Source organism: Papaver somniferum, chromosome 10 (assembly GCF_003573695.1).
Source record: "Papaver somniferum cultivar HN1 chromosome 10, ASM357369v1, whole genome shotgun sequence".
In the NCBI taxonomy this organism is placed as follows: domain Eukaryota; kingdom Viridiplantae; phylum Streptophyta; class Magnoliopsida; order Ranunculales; family Papaveraceae; genus Papaver; species Papaver somniferum.
Window position 1 is genome coordinate 97,953,912 of NC_039367.1, and position 12,251 is coordinate 97,966,162.

Genomic DNA, 12,251 nt, shown 5'->3' on the forward strand with positions numbered 1-12,251 from the left:
ATGGCGCGTTTGGGTATGAGAAGTAAAAGTGCTTATGCTTTTCCAGAAGCTCAAGTTAAAAAGTAAAAGTCAGAAGTAAAAGTATTTTCTATCACAAAAAAATTGATTTTCTTTTTGCTTCTAGAAGTCGAAAAACTTTTTCTGAAGTGTATCCAAACACGGTGTTAGGACCCGGTTCGAGTCCCAATCCCATCATGATTATTTTCTTAGTTTGCAAGAAAGTTTGTGCCTATAAAAGAAAGGAAGTATCGATAGTTTCAAACTCGGTCCATATAGTTTTTTCCCGCGAAGCTTTTTCTTTTTCGTCCACCATGAAAAAGATGAAGGGTACTACTACTAGCTGCATTGATGATCAAATACTATGTGAGATACTAAGCAGACTTCCATTGAAATCGCTTGTGCGTTTCAAACGCGTATGCAAATCTTGGCAATCCTTGATTGAAAAGGATCAGTGGTTGATCAAATTACACCATCGACGGCAATTGAAAACAAGTCCACATCTCTATTTTTTGACCAGTAAAGCTGTATTAGAAAGTCCACGGGTCTTCATCGTGAATCTCATGGTGTCTTTTCCTAAGGATGAAAGCGTTAAATTTGAGATTCCTTGTACAACAAACTTGTGCATAGACACAAACCACAAAGAAATAACTACAGCAACAAAAACCATGCAAGCCATATCGAATAAAGATTTGTTGGTTTGTCAGCATATACAAAAACCCATCAACGGTATGATATGCTTAATCGACAAAATAGAAAGAAAAGATATGGACTCTGACAATGAAGTTAAAGAGGATCATGCTGCAGGTCTATACAATGTCATCACCAAAGAAGCGACACCTTGGATCAGATCAGCTTACTTAGCACAAGTAGAGAAATTATGTGACTTATCGAAAGTAGATTTATATCGTACTTATGAATTTGGATTTGATCCTACAACAAGGGAATACAAAATGATTTGCATGTGGAGCATATCTGGGTATGAGCTTCCAAAATTGGAAGGGTACATGGAGTACACAATATACGAAGACGAAGAGGAGAATTACAAAATGTGCGAGGCCTTGACTCTAGGCAGCGACACTGCTTGGAGAAGGATTGATAAGGTACCACCGTCAGATAAGTTCTCTAAAGATCTATATGGTTCCGTTTATGCGAATGGTTCCATATATTGGATGTATTACAATGATATTCGTCCCATGCTAGTGGCATTTGATGTCGGGAGAGAGGATTACAGAGTTATACCAGACCTTGATATGATTGGTATTGATCGGCCTAACTCTTATTATCTTATGGAATTGGATGGGCATCTAGTTATAGTAAAGAACCCAGATAATCACACTGTCAATCTGTGGATACTTGATGACGACTGCGACAAAAATACAAGTACTACAAATACTAGTAACATCAAATGGACTAAAGAGAATTTTAACAAACTGCCACACTTGCAAATCCCGATTCAAGAAACTGCCACCGTTTTTTTCAGAGTTTATTTAATGCCACAACCGTTAGCACTAACGTCTTGGACCCACATGATTGGTCAAACTTTTTTGACTTTGTCCAGATTACTTACACGTGTCTTATGTGGACGGCTCAAGATGTCGAGCACGAGATTATTACACGTAGCACAGGCTAAATGACTATTTTATCCTTCGTGGGATTGAAAACAGTTTGCAACTTTGTATCGTTTCATTTTTCTTCTAGGGTTTGCTCGTTCTCTCTGTCCGCTCTGTTCTCTAGTGGAAGAAATTAGGGTTTGGGTCAGTTTTCAGCGGGATTTTGCTTAGGTTTAGTGTCTGAGTAAAGGGTTGGGGAGCGATCGAGATTCAGAAAAAGAAGGGGAAGGACAAGCAGCAGATATGGTATGATTGCAAACCCTAATTTCGTTTTTCTGAGTTGAATTAGGGGTTTTCTCTTAGGTTTCTGTTTCTCTTTCTTGTACTTTTTTTCTCTTGCTCTATGTCCGCTCTGTTCTCTAGTGGAAGAAATTAGGGTTTGGGTCAGTTTTCAGCGGGATTTTGCTTAGGTTTAGTGTCTGAGTAAAGGGTTGGGGAGCTGAAGATGAAGAAGAATAAGGGGAAGGACAAGCAGCAGATATGGTACGATTTCAAACCCTAATTTCGTGTGTTTGATGAGTTTTATTTTAGGAGTTTTCTGTGTGAAGTGTGGAATTTTTAAAACCCTAATTTCGTGTGTTTGATGAATTTTATTTTAGGGGTTTTCTGTGTGAAGTGTGGAATTTGATGAATTTTATTTTGTTTGTTCATTTACAGTGATCATACATATTATCCATATAGAGATATCAATGTGTTTGTTGTGAATAGTAAACTTAATTTGCTATTCCCTCACATGGATAGAGATAGAATTGACCTTAAGGAATTTGAGAAGATGTTGCGTGTTAAGTTGAATCTTGATGAAACAGAAATTCCAAATTTATATTGGACCATAGACCCATGTCTGCCTGAGTATTTGGTTACAAATGAAGACTTGTTTAAATTTTGGGAGCATGCTGTACCTGATGATAAAGGCTTCATATGTTTACAAATGAGTGTAATGAATTCAGAATTTAGGAATGATAATGACTTCATTAAGGCTGCAATGGAACAACCAGTAGTAACAATTGATGAGACTCCTAAGAAGGCACCTAAGAGGATTGCTAAGAAGCCAGTTTCAAAGGAAAAGTCAGTAAAGATATCACCTACAAGGAGATCACCAAGGTTGCATGCTCAATCAAAGAATGAAAACTCAAATGGAGGAGCATCTAGGAAGTTGTTGTTCATGGATCTGTTAAATGAAGTGGAATCTCAGGGTTTTTCTTGCCTAAGTCAAGCCACTGTTGTTGGTTCTAGCAGTACACCAGTTGATAACTTTAATCATGATTACTGGGTTGATGAAGTAAACAACACTGCTGCAGGGGATAACACTGATGCAGGGGATAAGAATGATGCAGGGGATAAGGCTAATGCAGGGGATAAGACTGATACAGGGGATAAGACTGATGCAGGGGACAATAGTGATGGTGATGATGAGGACAATGTGGTGCTAGAGAACACTACTGTAGATGAATGTCACCCCATTGAAGACCCAAATGCTCCACCAATCTTTGACAGTGATGAAGAAAATGATATTGATTATGAAGATATTGTCAAGACATACAAAGTTGGAGATGAAAGCAGTGATTCAAGCAGTAGTGAAGAAGACAATGAAGAAGGTATGGACCCTTTAGTGTTTATAATTTTTTGTTTATTTTTTACATGTACTAACACTTTGATGTTGATTGCAGTTTCTAATGATGACAAGAATAATGATAAGGATAATGATGGTCCTGAAGTAAATGATGATAAATATTCCAAACCAAAGCTTGATTACCAGAAGTGGAAAGAAATGTTCAATATGCACAGTGATGAAGAAGAAGAACCATTATTCCCTGTAGAAGAAGAGGTGACTCCTGTTGATCCTACTAAGATGGAGGTAAAGTATGCTTTTAATAACAAGAGTGCTTATAAGAAACATCTTAGGGGTTACTGTGTAAAACATAATTATCAGTATACGGTCTATAAGAGTGACAAAACAAGATTAAGAGTGAGATGTAGGTTTAGGGAAGAGTATGGCTGTAACTGGTTTGTAAATGCTAGCATAAAAAGGCATGAGCCTACTTTTATTGTTAGGAAGGTTAATCTAGAACACACTTGTGTTGCGGATCCAAAGAGTTTTAACAGATCCACGGATCCTGAGTTCGTAAAAGATGTGGTACATGAGAAGTTAAAGCAGACAGCTGGGGCCTTAATTCCAAAGCCTAAACACATTGCAAGAGACTTTTTTGTAACTCATAACATCAATATACCTTATATTTGTGCATGGAAGGCTAGAAATCTTCTTTTAGAAGATCTGTTTGGTAATTATGAAGACAGCTACAAGGATGTACCCATCTTTTGTGCAATGGTGGCTCATACTAATCCAGGGTCTGTTGCTAAATACACTTATGGGAAAAGAGGTATACATTATGTTAAGACATTCATGATTGATTCATTTATTTGTAAGTGGTGCTCAGTTATTTAATGGTTGGTTACTAAATGTGCAGATAAGACATTCATGAGCATGACTATTTCATTTGCTGCACCAATGAGAGGATTTCAGAAAGCTTGCAGGGGAGTCATAGGTTTAGATGCATGCCATCTAACTGGAAAGCGTGGTGGTGTTCTAATGGCTGCAACAGCAATTGATGGTCAGAATTCTCTGGTGCCTTTAGGCATTAAGGTGGCTAAGAGTGAAACCAAGGAGAGCTGGACTGGGTTCCTCAAGGATTTGGCTCCAGCAATCAATGCACATCATGCTGGCAGAATTACCTTTATTTCTGATAGGCAAAAAGGGTTGTTGGAATCTGTTCCAAAGGTTTTCCCTGGTGCAAGAGTTAGATATTGCTTCAGGCACTTGTACAAGAACTTCAAGAAGTACCACAAGGCACCAACCTTGCACAACTTATTGTGGAATGCATGCAAAGCTTACAAAGTGAGGCATTTTCAGGTTTGTGCCTCTCTTTTTTAAATATCCCTATGTTTTTTGATTCATAGTTAGTAGGTTATATAATAACTCAGGTTACTATAATGTAGGAGCACTTTGACAACATATGCAAAGAAAGTCCGGCTGCTGGTGAATATCTTAGGAAAGAAGATCCAAGTACTTGGTCTAGGGCTTATTTTGATCCCCTTAGCTGTTGTGAGCATATGAATAACAATTTCTCAGAATCATTTAATTCTATGAGTTCTAATATGAGAGATAAACCAATAATCCAACTAGGCATGATGTATGGTCAGTTAGTAATGGGTTTGTTATTTAAGAGAAGGGAAGAATCTGCTAAGTGGAATCAAAATGATTTGGTCCCTGCTGCTGTTAAGTTGATAAATAAGATGCTTGACTTGGTTGGGAAGTTTGATACAGAAGGAAGTGTGGTTGGACAGGTTTATTTGGTAACTAATGTGTCTACCAAGAAAATTTTCACAGTGAACATTGTAGACAAACAATGCACTTGTTTGCAATGGCAGCTAAGGGGATTCCCTTGTCAACATGCTGTATGTGCATTGAAACTGCTCAGGCCAAACTGGAAAGAGTAAGAAATTTTGTAATATGCTATTACTTTTGGGTTGTAATATGCTATTACTTTTGTTTCTGTAAACTGACACATTTGTTTGATTGGTTGAACAGTTATTGTGCTCCTTACTACTCTGTGGAATATTATAGGACCATATATGCAGATGCTGTAAATCCACTAGAAGACATAAGTGAATGGAACTGGGAAGATAAGATACTTTTTTCAGCATTAAATATATTATTGAATGTGATGCATTCACATTTTCTCTACTTTATTATATCCTTATTTTTCTCTACTTTTTTCTCTACTTTATTATATCCTTATTTTTCTCTACTTTAACTTTCTCATTTCTTTTAGGGTTAGGGTTTCATTTCTTTACTTTAACTTTCTCATTCCTTTTCTCTTCTTCTTATCTTAATTGGCAGGCATCCATGGACATCAACTTAAAGCCTCCTCCTTATCAAAGAAAAACTGGAAGACCAGCAAAGAAGAGGAAGAGGAGCTATGATGAACCTGAAACTGTGGTGAAGAAAAGGAAATGTGGAAAGTGTGGATCTACTGCTGGTCATAATAAGAGAACCTGTGCTGGTGGTGATGTTGGTAAAAACCCAACTGGATTCATGCCAAGCACCGAGTATGATGCTGCAAACTGCACCTTCACTAGTAGAGATCATCCTGAAAGTAGCAGTGCAAGGGGTAAAGCAAAGGTGAACAAATCCAGAGGTACATCTTCATTTGTTGGTGAGTCAACAGGACCTAAAAACTTTGGAAGAGCACCAGCAGAACCTAGCACCCATGGATCTACACAAGATGTTCTGAATTTCAGTCAGAACTTTATTGGTATTGGATCTGTTAGTCAACATATTCCTGTCACAAAGGGAAAGAAAAGCAAGGCTAAGAAGAAGTAGAAGTGTGTGTGCGCTTCTTGTTGTGTTAGATCTTTTTTTTTTGCTTTAGACACTGATATCATAGTGTTAGATCTGTTTTTTTTTATGTACCAGAATTCAGTTTTATTTTGATGGATAATCTTACTTTATGAATGGAAATGATATTAGTTAAGAACTAATTACATGTTAATAGTCTTTTGAAGTTCCTTACATATGGCATTGAGATTGAAACTTGAATGGATAACCCTATTTTTTGCTGCAATGAAAAGGTGGTCTGATACCCATCTAAATGCTTCACAATCTGTGCAGATCAGGTAAGCAATGTTTCTATTGTGTTCATTTTTGCATCTTCTCAGCTGCATTATTGACTTGCATTGCTCTTTGTAGCATTCTTGCTTATGCAGTGGGCATTCTTTGTAACAGTGGGTCTCTTCTCCACAAGCACAACAACAATTCTCTTTGGGTAGCTTGATATTCTTGGATTTGAGTGGATGACTGGCATAATCAAACCATTCAAAGTAGGTGCAGGTAGGATTTGAACACTTCAAGAACATTTCTCCATCTGTTTCTCTTGTGCTGGATCTTAGTAGTTGTCTTATACCATTACAAGGTATATGTTTGCATCTAGAGTACATCCAGGGACAAACCTTAGACTCATGACTTCCTTGTTCACATGTTGGACATAGATCTGGGGTAGTTTGCTGTCTAAATTTGCTGCTGCTGTTGCTCTTGCTACTACTACTGCAACTGTTACTACCTGGAGAGTTTATAACCTTTTGGCTCATTTTTATGTGTTGAACTTCTGAAGAAATTGACTAATGAAGAGTTTGGGATCTTCATTAGTATATATAGAGCTTCAAGATGATGAATAAGACCGTTATAAATCCAGGTAAAATATGGATCGTCGATTTTTTCTCTTAGATTGATCCCACGTGTATTCCGACCGTTAGCAAATCTTGCACGTTTTTCTCACGTGCACCGAGTCGCGAGTTAACTCACTACTCTATAGCCGGTTAACTCAATCCCTGTTAACTGATTCAGGGGCTTCTATGTAATTTTGGACGGGTTATTTAATGCCACGTATGCACTAACAGAGACTAACAGCCGTTAACCGTTATCTCAAAAAAACGGGATGATAAAAGTCAAGAGTATGGCATTTAATAAACTCTGAAAAAAACGGTGGCATTTTCAGAAACTGCATATTGGAAGTGTGGCACTTTATTAAAATCCCCAAGAGATTATCATCTTACCTATTTGCTGGAGTTGTCAATATGTTCGGCTTCACGCTGTCGAGGGAACTGAGTACTTGATCTTAGAACTATCTGATGTGGAGAGTGATGAACCTCGTTATCGCGAGTCTGTTTTCGGTCATTCTTATAATCGGAAGACGAAAACTTTCAGCAAGATTGAAATTACTGGAGATGAAAGCGCCAACTCCTTCTTAGGTGCCAATATTGGTCATCCCTCTTACAAATTTACAATGTATGTTGAAAGTCTTTTGACCCTTCAGAGGAGTTATAGGTGAGCTATGGAGGCACCTGGCTTGAGCTCAACCAGCAACGGGGGTCTATTTTCTGACAACGTATAATATATTTGTATATTATAATTTTTTATTTTTATTAGATTTATGATAAGAATAAGAATCAGAGATAATAAAAGAGACGAGATTAAAGTGGTTGACAAGAGATTAAAGTGGTTCGGTCACTCGATTTATATCCACTGATAAACTTCAAAGGGGAAATTATATAGATCATTAGAACATTCTGAGATAATTCTACAGTTACATAAATATTCCTGTTTATATAAGATAATAATAGAAGAAGCAGTAAACCTAACCTCAGAAGATAACAAACTAATCTTTAATAGGTAGCTTGAATGTAGGATTTACCAGCTGACTTGATCTTCTGTAACTTGACTCATAACCAATGTGGCATATATTCCAACAATTTCCTCATTTGGGTAATAAGGAGTTAATAGCAATTGCCATTACTTGTATGGTTACTCATTTTCTAGCTATGTTGCTTTGTTATTGATTCGTTGACTCAAGGGATAAAAGAAAGTTCTTTATCGTGCATTTGTCTTAAGATTGTTCATTGCTTTCATTTGATTTTTTGGATTTTGGCAAGCGTGGTGCATTTGGTAATAACATAGGGAATGAGACCCGTTCCTGAGAAAGGTGTTTTTTTTTTTTTTATAGAAAGAGGAATGAAACCTCAACTGGCGATCACCTCTGGGTTGGAGTTGTTGAGCAAACTGCCAGAAACCCTTTGGTTTGCGTCCAAACCTTGTGAAATAGTATTAGCTATTACATTTGTTGGTTGATAAAATTTAAAACGAGAAGGAAAAATATTGTCGATAATGTTCGAGATAATACTTGTTACAGTAAGATGGTCCCAAGACCCACCAAAATTACAGTCGATGCTATATTTAGCAAGGTTGACTGCTAAAAAAAATTCCATGTCATTAGTTGTGCTCCAAGTTCCAACTTCAAAAACTTCCTTTCCGTCGTAATCTAGAGAGAAACGGGCTCCTATCTTGTATGCATACATGCTCCTGATTAGCTTGATTATTTGGCAGGAGTTGGATTCAAAATCCATTCTGCTTCCTAATGTTGTCGTCCAGTTGTATGCCTCCAGTGCCGCCTTTTGTTTCACTTCCTCATCTGAACTTTGCCCAAACACTGCTCATCTTGATCCCCTGCAATGTCATGTATGATCGAAAAGGATTAAACCCATACCATAACTTCCAGTGGTAGGGTTTAGATAGATTTCCACATTTATTTTCAAAGTGAAGAGTATTGGTGGCATCCTTATTAATCTGAATTCAATTGTTTGATTTTAAGCCTCCTCTTTGGAGTAAGACACATTAGAGAAGTTGCAATTTTTCCTGTCAAATTCAACTTTCTGGTAGTTTATGTAATAGATAATATTCCTACATATCCTACCAGCATTTGGCGTTTTCTTTTCAAAAGTCAAATCACATCTGGCTTTCATATGTGTCATATGACAACAGAAAACATCTCAGCCCATCCCATTGAGTGGGTTCTGTGACTTTTGACGTTTAGAAGATTTGTTAACCACTCATGGAAGTCATCCCTATTGTTGAAAATTTCATTTGGTTCAAAGTGAAGTTCTCTCCAGACTTGTTGAGCTACAGGGCAATTTATGAACATATGTGATATGGTTTCCTCTTGACAATTGCATATTTTACAAATTTTGTCAATATAGTGAAGGTGTTTTCCCATTCTAGCTCCTGTTAGTAAGATAGAGTGGGCAGCTTTCCAAAGGAAAACTTTGATAGAAGGGGAGACAGCTAGATTCTAGATGGCAATCCAATTTTTTGTTTCTCTTCTATTGATATTTCTATGTGTTAACTCTTTGTAAAGAGATTTCACAGAGAACTTTCCATCCTTTGACAGATACCAAATAACTCTATCTTCCTGACCAGTATGAATGTTTGTGTGTGTGTGTTATTTTCCTAGCAGTATGAGAGTTAAAGATGGTGAGAATCAGTTGTAAGTTCCATTGTTGATGTTCATTCATTAGATCAGCCACCTTTTCAATATTTGTAGGGCAGTTTTTAGGTTTACTGATTAGATAATCTGAACCTTAACCCAACTGTCCTTCCAAATATTGATTTTGTTGTCGTTTCCCACTAGCCATTTTCCATACTTTTGAATGTTTGCTATGCCATCTAAGATGCATTTCCATACCCAAGAGTCTGTTGGTTTTGGTATTGCAGACATGTGCATAATATCTGAATTTTCAAAATACTTGGCATGCATTACTTGTGCACCCAAGGTATTAGGTTGTTGAAATATTCTCCATCCCATCTTGGAGATTAGAGCATTGTTAAATTTTTCCAAGTTTATGAAACCTAGCCCTCCTTCCTCTAAAGGGGTACACACTCCTGTCCAAGATTTCAGGTAAACACCTTTTGATTTACCATCTTCTTTGCCCCATGAAAAATCCCTATTTTATTCAACTCATCAGTGATTGTTTTTGGTATTTTAATACTCATTTGATAATTTGCCATTATGGAAGTTACATGTTTGATCAAGACCATCTTCCCCGCGGGGTTGATAGTTTTGTTATTCCATCCCCCCATCTTGTGTTTGATGAGATCAATCACTGGATGAAAGGCTTTAACTTTTGACTTGTTAGCAAAGAAGGGAGACCCTAGATACTTATCTTTAAGGGATATAGGATTAACCTTCATGAGACCTGTTATACTCAATTTCTTATCAGAAAAGGTGTTATTGCTTGAAAAGATTACAGACTTAGAGAGGTTTATCATTTGCCCCGAGAAGGAGATGAAACTAGCAATCATGTCAAGGATGTTATTAGCTTCATTTGTGCTTGCTTTGCAGAAAATGATGCAATCATCCGCAAATAATAAATAACTAATGGGAGGAGCTTTTTTCACAATTTTGATGCCATGTATTTTTCCTTCGTTTTCCGCTTTCTTTAGAGTTCTGGAGAAAACTTTCATACATAGGATGAAGAGGTAAGGGGAAAAAATATCCCCCTGCCTAATCCCTCTAGTTGGATTGTAGGTTTCACAAGGGACTCCATTCAATAAGATTGCAAGACTAGTAGTTGATCTGCATTGATGTATGATATGGCACCAAGTTTTTGAGAAACCCATTTTTTCTAGGACAACTAATAGGAAGGGCTATTCAACTCTGTCAAAATCTTTTGACATATCTATCTTAATGCCCATCCATTCCTGTAGATCTCTTCTGGTTCTCATATTATGAATAATCTTATGAGAAACCATAGTGTTGTCAGTTATCTGCCTCCCTAGAATTAAGGCAGATTGGTAGGGAGAGATGATCTTACACAACAAAGGTTTCATTCTTTTGGAAATGAGTTTGTAAGTTGTGTTACAAAGAGATATTGGTCTAAAGTCCCCTGGCGTAGAAGGTAGTTGGACCTTAGGAATGAGGGATATAAAAGTGGTATTCATTTCCTTTAGCAATCCAGTATCAAAGAAATTGTGAACTAGTTTTATCAGATCCTCTCCTATGGTTTCCCAATTATCTTGAAAGAAATTTGGGGGCAAACCATTGGAACCAAGAGATTTATTTCCTTCCAGGGCAAACAGAGTAGCTTTTATTTCAGCATCCTTAGGTGTTTCAAGGAGGAGCTCATTTTCTCTATCAGTAATAGAAGATGGTATTAGATTTATCAAATCCCTATTTAGGACAGGAGAGTTGGTATTGGAGATGCTCTTGAAATGGTCAGTTAGACAGTTTGAGATCTCACTTCTTTTCTCCAACCAGGTGCCATTTGGATTTTTGATAGACTCAATTCTATTCCTGCTGTATCTTGTCCTGGCAACATTATGGAAGAAAGAGGTATTTCTATCACCCAGATTTATTATCTGATTCCTACTTTTGATTTTTCAGTAATTTTCTTCAATATCCTGCCATTTACTCAGAGAGGTTTCCAATCTCTTTAGAGTAGTATGGCATCTATTTCTATTGTTAGACAACACTTCTATCTCCTTTTTGATCCTAGAGATATTGTTTTGAATGTTGCCAAAAGTATTTTTATTCCAACTATTGAGGGAAACTTTAACATTTTTAAGATTTTTTGCAAAAGAGAAACTCACAGATCCCTGTCTTGTTGTGCTCCAAGTATCCATGATTAATCTCTTGCAATCAAGGTGTTCCATCCATCCCCCAAAATACTTGAAAGGATAAGCACCATCCTTCCAAATTGGGTTAGTTTTAAGGATAATAGCACTATGATCAGATCCCCTTGCAATGAGATGATGGATTGTGGATTTTGGGAAAAGTTCAATCCATTTTTCATTGCTCATGGCTCTATCAAGTCTCTTTTCCACTCTTGAGTTATCAGTTCTATGGTTGCTCCATGTGTAAGGATAACCTTTAAACCCCAAATCTTGTAAATTCATATCAGAGATTTTATTTCTAAATATAGTGGCTTCTCCTTCATCAAATAAGTTACTTCCCTTTTTTTCCTCTCGACTGAGGACAACATTTAGGTACCCCATCACAAGCCAATGAATGGTTATGGTTTCAGCTATACTAACAAGCATATCCCAAGTCTGTTGTTTATTAGTAGGGTATGGGCTGCTATAGAAAGCGGAAACCATGTATAAACTGTTGGAACAATTTTCTTTGGCCATAACATTAATCTGGTTATGTGTTGAGCTATCTATGGTAATAGTAAGATTATGTTTCCAAATCAGGGCCATCCCCCCTGCTTGGCCTCTAGGAGGGACCAACCAATAGTTATGGACATTCAAAAATT

At 37.1% G+C, this 12,251-nt stretch overlaps 1 protein-coding gene across 1 annotated transcript; it reads left to right on the top strand.

The window, feature by feature from the left end:
* The first annotated feature begins 764 nt into the window (after positions 1-764).
* Positions 765-5,991, top strand: LOC113316008. Its single transcript, XM_026564241.1, has 8 exons — positions 765-1,345; positions 2,268-2,845; positions 2,945-3,205; positions 3,278-3,988; positions 4,076-4,518; positions 4,605-5,101; positions 5,197-5,296; positions 5,509-5,991. The coding sequence occupies exons 1-8, from the start codon at positions 765-767 to the stop codon at positions 5,989-5,991; spliced, it is 3,654 nt and encodes a 1,217-aa protein (XP_026420026.1).
* Positions 5,992-12,251: the final 6,260 nt, after the last annotated feature.